Below are 18,240 nucleotides of genomic sequence, written 5' to 3'. Positions count from 1 at the left end.
GTTTCAAATCGGTTTCGCGTCATTTTAATGAATGATTTTTATTCTTTAAGTATGACATGTCTTTAGCCGTGGAAGAGCTCCTGCAATTTCTTTTGGTTTCTATATATGAAGAGTTTTATTCCAAAAGGAGCTAAATCCACTTTGGGATTTTTTTTCTTGAAAATCAAGGTTTTTTTAATTCACCACCTTCCCTTTCCATTGCTGTTTTATTTTGATATATATATGACAGTGCTATCATCTTAGATTAATTAAATCATGTTTTTAAAAATCTAGCATTCAATATCAATTAAGAATTTTTTTATTTTTCATGGATTTAGCTCCTTTTGGAATAAAAACCTTAGTTGAATGCCTTTTGCCAATTTAAACATGTATAACATTGGAAATTGAACAAAAAAAAATATTGTTAGCATAGTACATTTGACCTAATTTCTGATGTTTATCAATTGAAAATTATAAAAAGAAAAAAGAATATTTTTTCATCTGTTCTACGGACGGTGACATTTGATGTTTTATTCCAAAAGCAGCCAGATCCAGACAATATTCATAAAAATAGTAAAATTATGTTATTGTCATCAAAATTTGCACTGATGGGGTGAAGTTATATCCACAACATGTACCTAAGAATTGAATGCAGAACTTGTATGAAAAGTAGTAAAGTCAACCAATTTTAAATAATCCGGTAGCGGATTTAGCTCCTTTTGGAATAAAACTCAAATTTTACCAACCTTCCCAATTTGTTTTTCATGCGATATGGTGCATTTAATTCCCACGTCTAAGCTACATATTCATATTAAAAAAAAATCAATTTTGGTCAAAAGTGGATTTAGCCCCTTTTGGAATCCAGCTCTTCATATTTTTATAGAATTTCAAAAGCTTATTTTGATTGATTATCACTGAACAGAAGGCCATTGTTGCTTAATTGTAAACTCGTTCTTCTCTTAATTGAACTCAAGTTGAAGTTAAATCAAATTTACTTAGAAAGTGGTACTTCGGCATATTAAAAAAATGTTTTAGTGATATTATTAAAAAAATACTAAAACTTTACTTATGAAAGAAACGCGTGTTTTATTTTCAAAAACAATTTTATAGCAAAAAAAAAGCAGTGCTGGAGAGAGTAGAGGATAGAGGGAGGGAGGGGGAAAGACAGGGAGAGGGTATAGAGGAAGAAAAGGAGGAGGTGTGTGAGAGAGGGAGAGAGAGAGAGAGAAAGCGAGAGGGGGGGGGGGGGTGAGAGAGAGAGAGAGAGAGAGGGGGAGAGAGAAGGGGAGTGGGAACACAGGGGAATGTGATATGATGATGAAGAAAAAAAAATTATTGGGGCTTTGACGTAATGCATGGTAATATCTGTATTATTATTAGGAGTGATATTACGAATGTCTGTTGCATCCATCAGCGTTTTCCGCCAAGCAAACAGGATGTTTTTAACTGGCAGTGTCTCATTTCATTAAAAATTGATGAATTTTTCTCTCAATGTATTTCTGCCTTTTCAGATTGATGTGCTCCTTAAGAAACATGTAAATTTTCATTTCCTTTTTTTTCATTGACACATATATTTTGAATGACAATATCTTCAGTGTAGCTTTCTGTAGACCTTATAAATTCTACAGCATGGGTTTCGTAAAATACAAAATTATACAAAATTCATCATTCACTTTGCTATGTCAATTTCCAGACGTACACTGTAAAATATATTGGGTAAAGTTTTAACCAGCACGAGGGTAATTATGTGTCCAGCCAATTTGGGGTAGTATTTTACCCAATGCGGGAAGCATATTGTCCAGTAAGGTTAAAAAATAAGCAGCAATTACTTTAGAATGGGCAAAATTTTCATCACACTGGATAAATAAAAATGCCCAAAAGAAATGCCCAATGTTGGTGGTTGCGCACATAATTACCCGGCCTCATGGAGCATTTTTACCCAAAACCCAATATTTTTTAGGGTGTATTAAAAATTTATGCAAAGACCAGCTGGAGTCTGATCACCTTTAAAAGGAAGATGCCCCTCCCCTTGATAAAAAAAGATACATAAAAAGCTAGTTAGTCATCTTAATGTGATCGGCTGTTATCGATGAATTGAATTTATGGTCGTTGAGTGACGAGTGGTGATTATGTAAAATGAACACTTGAATTTGATTATTTAAAATAATCATTAGACTGTGTAACCTCCTAAAGGAATAATTAACGTAACAGCCATTAAATGATAATAGAAAACTATTTAGAATTCGAAGGTTTTCCTGTCCTATTTGTGAATATCATTACCAAATCTTAATGAGTTTCCGATGTCTGTTATAACTATCAAGATAATCTTTATATGCCAAACATCGTGTCAATAACTGACAGATTTTCCGCTTATCTCTGGTTTTCAAAGCAATTAAATACATTATTGGCTTCAAACAGTTTGGCTCAGATTGAAATTTTGAAAGTGGTATGATGAAATAGCGTCTAATTTTAATGAAAGCGTATGAAGATGAAGTAAAATATGATTTGATGATTTAGACAATTTTGTTTTTATAATTTAGAAATTATCAATATCAAATCGGAAGCAGCCCAATATCTGGTTGATAATTTAAGATCATTGATTGACACGCACATACACGAAAAATTTTAAAATAAAAAAAGTGTATAACTTTAACTTATTTATCAGACTTGTTAAGTTAGTTGTAGCCCCACCCCCTCAATTTCCATTTCATCAACTTTTCTTTTCTTCACAGTAATGGTTAATTCAACTCTAATTAATATGATTCGCCTCACAACTTTACATTTTCTTCGTCAGAAATTGCTCCTTTTCTGGTGTAAGGTTTTATTTCCATTATCGAGAAGTTAGCAACGTTTTGAGTGAGGAAGTTTTGTTCTGGTTTTCAATCGTTTGGATTAAGACGCCTTTAATAGAAAACCACTTTTATTGAGCTGTTTAGATCTGAGAAATTCAACCTGCATTTCCTTCATTATTTTACTGGTGTCTGAAGTACCTTCTCATAAATTGCAATTAGGCATGTACTTGTCATGCCCCCTGTTTGTAGGTTCACAGACCCTCCTCCCACAATAGAATTCACGACGTGAACAATTTTATAAAATTGCATGTATATTGTAAATGTAGTATAAGACATGGTCGGATTCAGGACACAGGATTTCCCAACAAAAATTTAATTATTGTCACCATCTTTCCAAGGGGGGGGGGGCGAGAGGGCACTACGTAATCATCACATAGTTCTGTTTGTGTACTATAATGTCGACAAAAAATGGGGAGTGCACGTGCCCCCAATGCCATCTGGAAATATGATTCTCCTTTTAAATAAAAAAAATTATATAGATCTGGGGATATCTTGTAGCGAACTGGCGAATTGATGTATTATTTCCTCTGCATAGAGCGACCAACTCCGGGGAACCAAAATAAAATTCTATATTTACTTGGACAACATCAACGCCCCCTCAACAGCGCTGCTCTGTATCCATCGTCCATTCCCGATGGTTGTGTGACGTAAGGGGGCTCTCGAGGCATAAGCAACATTCCTGCCAATCGCATAATCGTACGTCATTGCTATTTACTAAATTGTTCTGGTCGCGTGAAATTGAAAGCACTTTACCCTACCACAGTGTATTGTCATTGAACAAAAGGTTAGGATTATGAGATTCATGTGACAAGCTTGCATTTGCCTTCTTGCTGTGTTTGTGGCTATATTCATTTGGTGTAATGAAAATGTATTTGAAAATATTTTTGTTTATCACTTTGAAAATGGAGGAGGCTGCAGGAAGTGGAGAATGAAAATGAGGAGAGTGAGGAAGAGGAAGACGAAGAGAGAGAAAGAGGGGGGGGGGGGTGAAATAAAATACTATTTTTATCTGATCATTGTCTTTCCTTCATGTTTCATAGCAAATTTATTTTGGCAACTTTTCACTTCAGGATTAAACTGACTTGCATAAAAGTTTTGACGTTGCCAGCAAAATACCAATAAATCTGTCTCGAGGGTCGAAAACCAATGCTTTTGAAACGATACTCTTATACCACTTATTTATTTGTGTTTTTTTTACTCCGTAAACATCTCCCAACAAAGCAAAGTTTGATGTGTATCTTTAATACCATTGGCATTCCGATTGCTGGTCTGTTTTGACGTACTTATGAACGGTGAAAGATTATCTATGATTTGATATAGGCAGGCGGTGATGAATGGATGATGCCTATATGGATGACACAACGATTAATGGTTGCTCATTTTGAAGAATGAAGATGACAGATTGAGAGGCGTCCGGGGCGCGCGGATGCGGATGTATAAAGAAAATAGGGCGGGACCTGGAGGTGTAGGATACAAATCGCTCTTAAGCCGCCGTAAAATCCCGGGGGGGCACTCAGTATATAATGCATAGTGGGTATGTGCCGCGGAGGGGACCCCCATTTTTACACTCAAATTTCCGTTCCGAGGCATAGCATTTTTGTCTTATTGAGAAAAAGAACAAAGAAAGCCGCTCCAAAGCATAGCATTTTCTTCTTCTCGAGAAAAAAAAAGAAGAAAAAAAATCCGCTCCAGGGCTTCGCACATTTTCCGTTACGCCGTTCCGGTCGCAATTTAGGTGAAAAGCGGCCGTAGCTCGCTGTCCGACCATCGCTTCTGCGCTAGCGCGCCCGTCAGTCGTGCCGCCGGGCTAGCTGCATGCACGTTCCATAGGGACGTATACGCACTCGCACGCAGGCGACCCGTTCCAAGGACCCCCGTTTTCACAAACATTTGTAGTTCCGAAGCCCGTTCCGAGGACCCTCCTTTTTACAATAAGCCCGCTCCGAGGCCCCCGTTTTTTTGTCTCGCCCGCGGCACACCCCTACCACTTTTTTGGTCGAGTGCCCCCCCCCCCCCCGGGCGTAAAATAATATCTCGACCTCTGTCTTTTTATAAGTCGACTTTACAACTGAAATATCTCATGTCGATACGTCGGCAAAATAAGGCTTCGAAGTCATCTCGATGAGATACGACCTTATAATGTCGTCATGTCTACCAAATACATTATTATGTCGACATGGAAAGATATTAGGTATCCCGATATCTCTTCAAGTAGGTTTTCGATGGAACATAAAGGAGGGAGTTAGATAAAGTGAGGTGCATTAATGCATTTTGAAAAAAAATGTCGCATTCGCCTGTTATCGATATAAACACATCGGAATTACGTGTATATATCCGAAAGATGCGATGATAATCTGTATTTTCTGTACGTAAGTGACATCACATTTTCCGTGAAATGTTTGAAAATGAAGATGGTCAGTACTTCAGTTGAACCATAGTTTACCTGCATCTTGCCGATTCCATTGCTTTCTAATTATGATTATCAAATGTGACATTTTCTCCCCTTTCTTCGTTGCGTCATGTTTATGAGAAAAAAATGATGAAGCAGGGGAGACGACGATGCTAACTCATGACAAATGAGATGTCGTCATGGTAACCATTCAGTAATGTCTGCCCAATCCGCATGGTAACCATGGCGATAACATCCTCAGTGATGCGTGATAATGAAATTTAAGCATCCATCATTGTCTTGTCTGATGTTATTGTCCGTTGTCTCCTATACCTAATCCTATAAGCCTATCATCACCATCCTCTCGTTTTCTATACCTCACTCTTCTTCATCACACTTCATTATTTCTCTCATATAAATATGTGATGTGTCGATTCCTTTCTATATTTCTTTGGTGGTTTCCATCAGTGTTTGCTTTATGGTTCGGTTTAGAGATATTTTGAGAAAAGTACATCGAGTTTAGTACTGTATCTGACATTGTTAGCAGCCAAGGTGTATTTATTCTGCATGCGTTTAGCGTGCTTAATATATAAATTTACTCCTTACAATGGTTCACTCTTCATGGAGTGAATTTAAGAATGAATTTGGAGCGAATATTAACTCATACGAGGGTGAACTCATCTACCTCAGGGGTCATTCGGGGATCTGCAATGAAATGAGTTAACATTTTATCCTGTTTCAATTAATGGAGACGGGAAAGTTTATTGATATAAAAAAAAAATCGTTCATGAATGACGTAACCTTTTGATCGTCTTGCCCCACCCCTAGTCTGCTATGCAGACTCTGAATGGCTCGAGAGGTGGGATCTGCTGGTTTACGAAGCAAACCAGCCTGAAAGGGCGAGCGAAGCGAGCCATTCTGCTATGCAGACTCGTTGAATCAGCTGTTATACACACACTGCAGATGTGGGTCTACATTTGTAGACTACCCCACCCCCTCATCATAACACCCTGGCGCCGTCCCTAACTTAGGACTTCATTGAAGTTATATAATCAGAGAAACGAGAAAAAGTGCTTGATTGAATAAGAATAAATGGTTGCATCTCGGTTTTCTCTGAAATTGGATAACACAGAGTTTCAATTTTGACTTGTTTAGCACTGGAAAACGTTTTGTTGTTCACAGTCCGCACCCTCATATAAAATGTATTCAAATATGTGGTATTTTCGTTTGTCTTTGAATATTGTAGCTCTAGCGTAGCTCTAGTTCTAACGAACGATATTAAATGAAATTGAATCAATAATATTTTTTTTTTCTAAGGTCAAATTCATGATGGAAAATCTTCAAGACTTCATATCGGTGCCGGGTAAAAATGGCGGAGGTAAACATGACAGAGGTAAAAATGGCAGAACTAATAATGGCAGAAGTAAAAATGACAGAGGTAAAAATGGCAGAGGCAATAATGACAGAGGTAAAAATGGCAGAGGTAAAAATGGCAGAGGTAAAAATAACCATACAGGTGTTTCTTATGTACCATTCTATCGACCTGTTTTGAAGGGGAAGTTCACCCTGACAAATGATTTACTATAAAAATAGCAGAAAAATATATTGGTGAAGGTTTGAGGAAAACCCATCGAAGATTAAGAAAGTTATTAGAATTTTGAGTTTTTGTCTGGTTTTTTTTTTACGTCAAATACGAGCAACTGCCCCGTATTTTAGGCACCAAAATGTATACTTTTCATTTTTTTAATCAGTGGTTCATGATTGCTAAGAAAAATCTTTCAGGAGCGGATGTGAAATGATTTGTATGTTGATTTAAGGTACCATAAAAACCATTTTCATTTTTTTTTCAGAAAATGACATTTCATGGATATTTTTATTACACCATATATGGGTAAAACTGCTCGCAAATGACGTCACCGTTAAAATATAAAATTCTAATAGCTTTTTAAATCTTTGATGGATTCCCTAAAACCAATATCATATTAATTATTTCTGCTATTTTTACAATAAACGTTATGTCAGGGTGAATTTCCCCTTTAAGAAATACCAACTCAAGTGTTATCAGTTTGGTGCAAGTATCTACAGTATGATTTAAAATGTTACCCTTTCCATTAGTCCAACATAATAGGCCTAATTCTAATTTTCTTCTCAGAACCTTTCTTATTTAATCTACTGTACATGGAGGGGCTTTTGGATTTTTTGGGGATGGGGGTTTAAGGCATTTATACCTCTGTCATTTTTACCTCAGCCATTTTTACCTCAGCCATTTTTACCTCTGCCATTATTACCTCTGCCATTTTTACCGCTGCCATTTTTACCTCTGCTATTTTTACCTTTGCCATTTTTACCTCTGCCATTTTTACACCGAGCCTTCTATCCGACCCAGTGACGGCGATTTTTTGTTCACATAGGCCTATACATGTATAATTATACCTCGGGAGAAGATAGATAGTTTTATATATATATAATATATATATATATATATATATATATATACATTCAACACACATAACTATCTTCTCTCGAGGCTGCCCATTATGGATACTCACGTACGTTTGAATACACGGTATGCCGTTAGGTTTCGACTGTTTGTTGTTGAATAAATAGCTGGTATGCTTTTTCAACCATGTACCTATATACCAGGTCCATTCATGCGTCACCCAGAGCTTGCATTTTCTTGGTAAATCTTGTAAATTGGAACTCGAATTTATTATTCAGGTGAGAATAAATGCCAGACAATATTCGTTCACAGAGGATGCAAGAACGTATCGTAATTCCATTATGTAGGCCTATACGTGTCGAGTTATACAGTTTCAAAAATGAATTAACTTCTGCTTAAATTTTCCGTGGATCTTGACGCCCATTGATCTGCATTGCAAGATCGTTTATTTTGTGCTTAAATTCCCAAAATGTAATATTATAAACATTTATATCAAACATTTACATGAAAATGATTTTGATTCATTTTTTCAATTTCTCTGATATGATTTTACTCATGATATATTTCGGCAGTATATTGCCAGTTTAAACATCTCATTTGCCCCAAGCTTTTGCCTTCGATGTTTGTCGTCCAACATGATGTATATTATATCGTTGTGCCACGAATGCCGTTTTTTCAATTACAAAAGATTATTCTTATTACACAAGTGTATGACGAAATGTGTTAAAACTTAACTTACTTTTATCTTGAAAATGAATTCGCGAAAACCAGATGAAATGAAATAGTATAAAATACCAAGAGGGAAATAAACCGTTCCATTCTCTTTATCATTATTAGTATGGACAGCTTTTTAAGGAACCACGCCCCCATTTTGCCACACGGTCTCCTTCCCATCCAGTTGTAAATTTGGTAAATTGCCAATTCGTCCACTGCCAACTCGTCCACTCACCACATGGTCTACCTTCATTTATAGTCTAATGCCATTCCGTCCATCAACATTTTGTCTAACAACCATTTGGTCCAATCATCACTTCGTCTAATCACCATTTCGTCTATTACCATTTCGTCTAATAACCAGTTGGTCTAATACCCATTTTCTTTTCATTCATTTTGCACAATTAGCACTTTAGTTTAAAAAGACCAAATGGTATATGGACTAAATGGCTATTGGACCAACTGGTTATTAGACGGAATGGCATTAGACTAAATGAAAGTAGACCTTGTGGTGAGTGGACGAACTGATGATAGACCAAAATAATGATAGTAGACGAGTTGGCAATTGGACGAATTGGCATTTGATAGATGAATTGGAAATAAACCGTAAATTTCACCCTCTTGTCTTGTTATATATCCAGGTCAGCCAAAGAGATGAGGTGACCTAGGAAAGATCCTCCCCACCATAGAGACTGTACCCCCAGCTCTCCACACCGCTATCCTGTCGGGGTGTCTTCTCACCCCTGACTCTATACCCCTCGCCAAGTTCCTGTGTAATATCCGGCAGGTGAGTTGAAGCAGGGAAGTGTTATAACACTTCCCTGGTTGAAGTATATTGATAATCCGACAAAAGATAGTCTTAAGTCTGGCAAACGTCATTATATCTATTATACAGTTGTCATGTCTCTGTATTCGTTGATTGTGATTTGACGGTCAATCACCATGGGCAACTATAGGGAATTGTATGTCATTATAAATTTGTTATTTTTGAAATACTATTTTGAATTCATTAATTGATTTTGTTCATGTATTTATTCATTTAGCCCATTCATTCATTCACGCATGCATTAATTCATTCATTCATTTTTTCATTCAATAAATCAATCATTTATCCATTCAGTCGTTTATTCATTCTTTTTTTAAATTATTTAATTATTACATTAATATCAATTAATCTAACATGGCCATTTTATTGTAATATTTTTCTCAGTCAGCCCCTAACTTTCAAAGCCGATCCGCAGGCCTTAACCCTTATTAATTAGAATGTTTAAAATTACATGCATGTATTCAGAGACTGGTAATATCATATACACATCCAGGTATACCTGTCAAAATGTCTCCTTCTACGAAATCGGATGTGCCTTCTGAGAATAGCCTGAAAGAACCATCGCTCGAGGACGCCATCGAGAGGTTTCGTAGCCAGGACGCGGCGAACTACTTTACCCGATTCCCGGATGCGCGTCAGAAATTCTTCAGCGATGAGAGTAACCGTGGCGAGGCCGCCGTGCTCGTACCGCTCATCTACGATCAAGACCAGTGGAGGATGATGATGACAGTTAGGTACGTAGCTATAGGCGTACGCACTATACACATTAGCCCATACTGCACACGAGTCATAATGATTAATACCTCCCATTGTCACAATTTGTGCCACGATTCAAACGGCGTACTTGATCGTGGAGTAATCGTAGTGATCTTATCAGATCGTATCAGATCAGTGGTGGCAATCGTATTGATCGTAGAAAAAATTTGAATGGTTCAAAAAATTTCGCGATCAGTTACGATGCCAATCGTGGCTTTGGTAAAATGATCGCACGACATTGGGAACGAGGTATTACAGATTGGAGCCAGAGCCACTTCACGAGGTATTTCACGAGATAATATGAGAGAGAGTGTGAGAAAAGAAGGTCGGATGAACAATATTGGTGAGGTAAACAGGGGGGGGGGGGGGCAATGTGCTCTGGCAAATAGCTGGGGAGAGGGTATGCTTTCTATTATTGTGAATAATGTAAATCGGAATTCTGTTCTTTGGCATGAAACACACAGAGATTAAATTATTTTCAACCACTTTGTAAGTCTTGAGGATGGTTTACCAATCTATCTTCATTGAATTTCTTGTGCTACAGAACACAGTTTGTAACAACTCATTGATTGCCAATTCTTAAAGCGTCTTGATTAAAACTCGCCTACCCTTGGAAAAAAGTAAATGATGACGACTATGATGGCCTATAAGTAGTTAAATTGAACCATCACATCCCCCCAGGAAAAAAAGTTCAAACCAAATCCCAGAAATAAACCGTCTGTTTCCTGACCCATGTGGTAAGTAGGACACCATGGATTTAAATGGTACCTGGGAAACCAGGAAGGCGGGGGGGGGGGGGGGGTTGCAAGGCAAACAACCCATTTCCCTTTCTGTCTGTCTGTCTCTGTTTCTATCTTTGTTTCTCCCTCACCCCCCCCCCTCCTTCCCGCCCCTCTCTTTTCAGTGATGTCACACTCGTCAAAAGGGGTATAGTCTGTCACGGAAACCGCCTCATTACCGTTGTCTTTCTTCTACAGATAGGCTAGAATAACAGTTTAATTTGTTATTGAGACCTTGTTAACTTGTTTTGATTAATTTGTGGGAGGAAAAAGCAAGGGGGCCATGGTAATTGCTCGGGAATTGATTGAACAGACCCTATATTGCTCATGAAAGCTATAGCATTTAAATGGTCAAGTCCATTTTTAAACAAGTTCATCTGCTTATACAAATCAAACAAGGACAGCGCTGAAGCTTTCATAAAAATCAGATGTAAAATAAGATATCTTTACATTTAAAGAGATCCGATTGCGTCACACATTCACTATATCCTTTTCAAATGTATTATGAAATATATCTTTTTTTTATTTTATAGATTTGATGATGCTTGCAAGCTCTTGATTGAATAATTTTTGATTACGAATTTCACTTTTCTCCGCTACCCTTCCCCGAGTAAACCCTTTTGCTCCCCACCCCTGGTCACCTTCCACTTCTCTTGTCCGCTCTTTAATTCCGTTCTTCCTCTAGCTTGCCGCTCGATTCTATTCCAGCTGAAATGGAACTTAATCATCATGATTTATCACCCAATAGCATCAGTTGTCAAAAGATTTGAAATAAAACACTTAATTTTTGTTCTTGACCTGTGTTATAAAATAATGATTGAATGCCGATAAAGCCTTGCAAGTCTTCCTCGTTTAGAGTGGAACAAAAAGGGTATTTCAGGAATAGATCATTTATGGTTGAAAAAACCCCAACGTCAAATCATTGCTGATATCGTCAGAATAGGACAGAATAGCAGAAGTTATAAAATCCATCAAAATTGAAATACTGATGAAATGCTTCTTGATATTTTAACTCTGATATTTTTTGACGATTTTTATTTTTAAGTTGTCCTGCCATGTTCGTGGTGTATAGGTCTATTATACATACCGTAATCTGCAATGTTTTGTATAATTTAAAAATACCTGAGCATTCAATACAGAATACCATTTCATATAATTATGATCCTATGATCAAAATATTCATTCATCTTGATTCATTGATTATGAAAAAAAAATGCAATTTATGGAATGATACACATCATCATTGAAACGTGCAACAGCCGCAGCTGGTTCGTGGCGTAAAAACTATTACTAAGAATTCATATTGGACTCCTTGAACTTTCACCGATGATAATCTCAATGTCTTGCTTTTATTAGAACCAAATTGACATGATGAAGGGCTTTTACTTTAAAAGAGAAATTAGACCTTTTATTTTCCAAATCCACATTTTCCCTTCAGTGCTTATTTAGGTCATTTGCCAGAGGGCGAGCGGAATAACATGACTGATCTGTCACAGTGATCATTGAGAGAACATTATTTGTGTCATTCCCGATGATAACATTACCGTATTGGAAGGGCATCTTTTCAAATAGTTCCTCTTGTAATCAATCATCCGTCTGTTTAGTAGATTATGAAGGATGCATGCCATTGTAGGTTTCATGATTCTTTTACAAGATGAAAAATGGCGTGATCTAGATCTCAAAAGGAGATCGAGGGGAAGGGGGGGGGGGACACATCATTATTACGTATTTTACTTTTATTTTACCCGCTTTTGTCTCTTCATTGTCTAATGATATAGTCACACCAATAAAACCAACCGATGGTATATATCCTGCAATAGCTTTTATTTGGTCGATTTATACAGTCAGTTTTGTCGGTGTGAAAGTTGTGACTTGGTGGTTCCATGACATTTGCTCCGGCGATAATTGCTCCTCTGCAAACTCCACACATTAATGGAATGACCAATTTCAACCCTGGATTTAACACTATACCCTATCCTAAACATAACCCAACTAATACCCTATTGCAACCATAACCCTTACACTATATCTTAGATTAACACTATACCCTATCCTAAACATAACCCAACTAACACCCTATTGCAACCATAACCCTTAAACTATATCTCAGACGAAATAAAGCCCGGAGCAATTGTCGTAGGAGCAAATGTCGTGTCACCGACTTGAAATCCTGGGCGCGAGGTTGCGGATACGTTATCATGGTAAGACAGATAAGATAATGGTCGGAATGGGAACAGGAAAGATGGACTGTATTTGACCTTGCTTTCTGTCTGCACCTTCACTTCTCTCTTTATTTCAGAAGATTTTTTTATTTAACTGAAAGATAGAACACGATTATAACCTTGGCAATGGGCCTACATCTTGATCAATGCCATTTTGTATATAGCCTACATGTTTTCTTAAAGGTAATAGACAGTAGTTGCAGCAAACGATTATTTCAGGAGAAAGTCTTTTTAAATCATGGTTCATTGTCAAAATATCATACATCTAGATCTGGTACATTAATGTAAACTTATCTTTGTAAAATCATGATATCTTAGCTGAAATCGATAATTCCGATGATCACTAACACAGAAAAGTATATATGTGGGAGAGTGTATTAATATTGCTTTGAAAAATACCCGACATTTTATGGAATTCCGTGCTTATTTTGCTAATTTCTCAGCAATTACGCATTTTCTTCCAGAGCCATTTGGCACATGTTTTTTGTTTATACATACAAACACTCTGATGGCAATTTCATTGGATTCTGTTCGAACTCATTTTGAGAACGTTACCACAATCTTTAAACGCAATATCCAACAAAGTACATGTATTATTGAAGAAGTTACGGATTGATATCAGTTTTTCTGCCAATATTGATTTCAGCGTTAATCATAATTTTATCACTTGGATTCTTAATTGAATTTGACTTGAGTACACTCAGAATTTTTAACCATCGTATTTTTTTAATTTTGATATATAAAAACAAATCCTTACTCGTTTTGTGTAGAATTCTGTTTTAACCAACGGTTCGTGTGTTCATTAACAAGTCTAATGAGTAATGTTCTGGAAGTGTAGGAAACGAAAGGAAACTAAATGACATCGAATAAGAATAAATATGGAAAAATAAAAGGCACGACGCTGTCACTTCGAGTCGTGACAGCGTCATGTATCGCTTGGAAACGATGAAATAACAGTCAGTTAATTCTACTCCGTCTGACTTTGAATGATTTCAGAGCGAAACATTTGAGGAGCCAAGCTGGGTATGTAGCCTTTCCTGGGGGCAAGTTTGATGATCAGGATGTTGATCTCCGTACCACTGCTTTGAGAGAAGCGCATGAAGAAATCGGACTACCACCCAACCAGGTAATACTCTTTCCAGTCGTATCACTCTCCCTTCTCCTCCCAACGTTTTTGCCCTTCCAGGGTATGTTTCAAATACTTCACGATTGTATATACTTCTCATATTTTGATTAGATAGACTAAATCTTCATCTCAATATCTCTCCCCTTCCGCCAACTCTAAAGGTTCAAGTCATCTCACAACTGCCACCATTGGTGGCCCCTAACCGTCACTTCGTCACCCCGTATGTTGGTCTCATCCCACCGACGTTCGTACCGACGCCCGATGCCTCCGAGGTCGCCGAGACGTTCACCGCGCCAGCACGAAATTTCACCCAAAGTCGACATCATTCCTGCCGATGGATCGAGTTCAGGAATCGGCCTTTTCTCCTCCACGCCTTCGACATCCCCGGCCTCGCCGGACGTCACCCTTTCATGGGTATGTCGGCCAAGTTGGCTATCGTCACCGCGGCCGTTCTCTATAACCGCAAACCTTCCTTCGAGGTCGACCCCGCCTTTGACATCTCCGATATAAGCAGAGGGATGTATGATATCTATTTTGGGAAAGGATAACATTTATTATGTCCCAAATCAATACCATGCATCAAGATTACAATAAGAAGGGACCGCGCCCTGTTGTGATTCAAGTAGTGAAAATGTATGCATATTTTGTTTGCAATGACACTTATTTCAAAAGACCATCCCCCAAATCTTCTTCATGGTTTTTTTTTGCTGAAACGATTTCCGTGACATGTGATCATGAGCGTTTTATTAAACTTTATGCTAAAAGACCACATGATGGCTATCTTGGCAACATCACGACAATCATGATTTAAAAGTCATGAGGTATATGCAAAACACGTGATGTTACAATTTTTTTTATCAACCATGCAGTCCGAATTTGGTTTGGCAAAAAAAAAGAAGCAAAAGTTCTAGTTGATATTTCCCCATTCCACAAAGTCGTGTCCACCAAACGATCTCAGGATTAATGTTCATGCATTATATTTGGTCCAGAAGCATTGGCCGTGGAACAAGATTGAAAGTGGGGAGGGGTGGGGCCGAACATGATTATGATGGTCATTCTTACTTTTATGTACTCGTGTTCTGAATAAAGTATGGAGGATGCTGAAACCCCAGCCCCCGACCCCACCGCCCCTGAGAAAAGTGTATTATGAATAATACGTGTACAATATAGTTTTACTTCACTCTTGATTGTCTATTAATATCTCGGTCACAAATCATTGCAAATTGAAAAGGCTTTCGGAAGAATTATATTAAGTCAAAACAAAACATTTCCGATTGATAAGGTAAATTTAATGGGTTTTTTTTATTGATCATTTTATTAGGACGGAGCACACCAACGAGCATTTGCTTTTTCAGGGTCTGCATATCTTTTTTGACTGGTATTATCCAACCTCCTTGCTATAATTAAGCCTGTAAACAATGTTTTCCATCTAAATCAGTTCAAAATAAAATGTAGTAAATGTACACCTGCAATCAAAATCGCAGTAGACATGATTCAGATTCGGATGTATTCGCTAACGTGGATTGTCAAAATTAAGGATTCCAATAATAATTATACATATTATTTTTTTGGTTAGAAATGGTTTTCCACAGTTTTGCTTATGAATGTTATTATTTGATCGTTTCATTATTGTACTCTGTGTTTTATTCAAGAGATTTAAAATAAATTGTAATTGACATTCGATTGAAAAATAGTTTGTTCACCCCATTCCTCTTTGTCTACCTCTTTATATAGCGTAATTAAGAATGTTTGCAGAAAGTGCAATGAAACTGGATGCAACGTCATGTAGCTAAGCTCGTGTTTCACCGTGGTTTAGTTTTATCCCCCTTGACAAAAATGTTGGTTCATTCTACCTTTCAACCTATGATTTACGATGAGTGTTTTTGCGGGGGGGGGGTAAACTATTATCCCAGATGAATGAATTTTATTGATTAAAAAATGTTTATTTCTCTAACATAATGTCTGTTGAGGAGTGTGAGGGCGTTAATCGACAAAGTTGAATGTTATTTTGTGTTCTTTATTGTGTTATTTTGAGTTCTTTATTGTGCTATTTATTTGAATATGATTATTTTCATATATTTGCATTTGAATTGGACTTTTTGGTTGCAATAAATTGTATGATATTACTTTTTGTTTCTTTCCTTTTTTGTTTCTTCGTTCTTGTGACAATTAATGATTATTCGTAGTCGCCAACTCAGTTTGTAAGTTGATCGGAAAGGGCCGGAAGTCCAACTTGGCGTAGCATAAATTTGAAGCAGAAAAGGTTTGAGAAAGCAGGAGGCTTGAGAAAATCCAAAAATAGAAAGTTGAGGATTTTAAAATTTTCATTCTGTGCACATGCAAGCAATTCCTCTATATAAGCAGTGATGAGTTTTGTCTTGTTATGTAAATCATAATTGTGAATTACCACATGCCAGCAACTCCCCATAAGTTTTGTAATTTAATACACATTTACAACTGAACATAGACATTCCTTGTGACCTCTCAGAATAAAAGGGAAGTTTCAAACTTCCATAGCTTTGTTGGAAAATTATCGCCAAACCTTCATAAATTTCTCTTAATTTTCTGTTTAAAGTCAAAATGACGTCAGAGAGACCTCTCCCTTTAAACGCTGTATGATTATGGCCTCAACCGATGAACCGCCATCGGATATTACATAAGGATCCGTGATGACAACCGCTAAAAAACGTGCTTTCAGATTGATGGTGCTTGTGGTGGGGGTGTTGGTGAGGGTAACACAAAAGTTCAGAAAAGAATGATTAAAGGACAAGTCCACCCCAACAAAAAGTTAATTTGAACAAATATAGAAAAATCTATGAAGCATAACACTGAAAATTTCATCAAAATCGGTTGTAAAATAGGAAAGTTATGACATTTTAAAGTTTTGCTAAATTTCACAAAACAGTTATATGCACATCCTGGTCGGTATGCAAATGAGGGGGACTGATGACGTCACTCATTCACTATTTCTTTTTTATTCTATTATATGAAATATCTTAATTTTCTCCTAATTGGAAGGTGAAATAAGTTTTCTTCCTCCATGAACATGGGGAATTACAATTGTTCTAACATTTTATGGATCAGTAAAACTGGTCCTTATTGTCAAATCTGTAAAAATGGAAATATTGTCTAATTCAAACATTAAAAAACAAAAGAAATAGTGAGTGGAGGACATCACCAACTCTCTCATATGCGTGTTGCCGAGTTGTGCATATAACTGATTTGTGAAAAATAAGCGAAACTTTTAAATGTCATAACTTTCTTATTTTACATCCGATTTTGATGAAATTTTTACATTATTCTTGTTTGATTTTTCTCTATTGATTCAAATCAACATTTTTCTGGGGTGGACTTGACCTTTAAGTATGCGATGAAAAAACTACCTATTTCTACTGTAAATTACTGGCACTGACGCGGTATATTTTAGTGTGTATTGCTTTTAAAAGGCTCTGCTCTAAAACTGAAAAGGCATGGCAATCATAAGTGACATCAGCATGTACTTTCTTGTGCGGATGGATGATGGATAACCAGTATGGTGATGTGCTGATGACGCTGAAGGAAAGGGGTCTTACATTAAAGGGATGGTCCGGGCTGAAATTATGTATAGCTTAATAAATAGAGTAGAATTCACTGAGCAAAATGCCGAAAATTTCATCGAAATCGGATAAAAAATAACAAAGTTATTGAATTTTAAAGTTTAGCAATATTTTGTGAAAACAGTCGTCATGAATATTCATTAGGTGGGCTGATGATGTCACATCTCCACTTGTTCTTTTGTATTTTATTATATGAAATTAGGTTTATTCAAAATTTTTCCTCCAAGAACTAGAAAAATTGGATTGACAACTGATTTAGTGCATTAGATATTTATTGCTGCAACTTATTTCATATAAGGGGGATATATTATTCACACAAGTATGAAATAATGAAAAATTATGATTTTATGTAATGACATAAGAAAACGGAAAGTGGAGATGTGACATCATCAGCCCACCTAATGAATATTCATGACGACTGTTTTCACAAAATATTGCTAAACTTTAAACTTCAATAACTTTATTATTTGTTATCCGATTTTGATGAAATTTTCGGCATTTTGCTAAGTGAATTCTACTCTTTGTATTAAGATATAAATATTTTCAGCCCGGACCATCCCT

The 18,240-nt window shown here is 36.7% G+C and overlaps 1 protein-coding gene across 4 annotated transcripts; it reads left to right on the top strand.

The window, feature by feature from the left end:
• Positions 1–6,536: 6,536 nt before the first annotated feature.
• On the top strand, positions 6,537–16,209 carry LOC129271209 (uncharacterized Nudix hydrolase NudL-like). 4 transcript variants are annotated; one of them, XM_064094986.1, is made up of 5 exons: positions 6,537–6,598; positions 9,016–9,161; positions 9,694–9,934; positions 13,954–14,083; positions 14,245–16,209. In XM_064094986.1, exons 3-5 carry the CDS (start codon positions 9,708–9,710, stop codon positions 14,629–14,631), a joined length of 744 nt encoding a protein of 247 aa, XP_063951056.1. In that variant the 5' UTR covers positions 6,537–6,598; positions 9,016–9,161; positions 9,694–9,707; the 3' UTR covers positions 14,632–16,209. The 4 variants fall into 4 exon arrangements, with proteins under 4 accessions (XP_063951056.1, XP_063951053.1, XP_063951055.1 ...); XM_064094983.1 differs by having other exon boundaries at positions 6,537–6,613; XM_064094985.1 differs by lacking the exon at positions 6,537–6,598 and adding an exon at positions 7,768–7,938.
• Positions 16,210–18,240: the final 2,031 nt, after the last annotated feature.

The sequence above is a fragment of the Lytechinus pictus genome, chromosome 2, assembly GCF_037042905.1.
Source record: "Lytechinus pictus isolate F3 Inbred chromosome 2, Lp3.0, whole genome shotgun sequence".
NCBI classification, from domain to species: Eukaryota; Metazoa; Echinodermata; class Echinoidea; order Temnopleuroida; family Toxopneustidae; genus Lytechinus; species Lytechinus pictus.
This window is presented reverse-complemented; position numbering and strand designations above follow the sequence as displayed.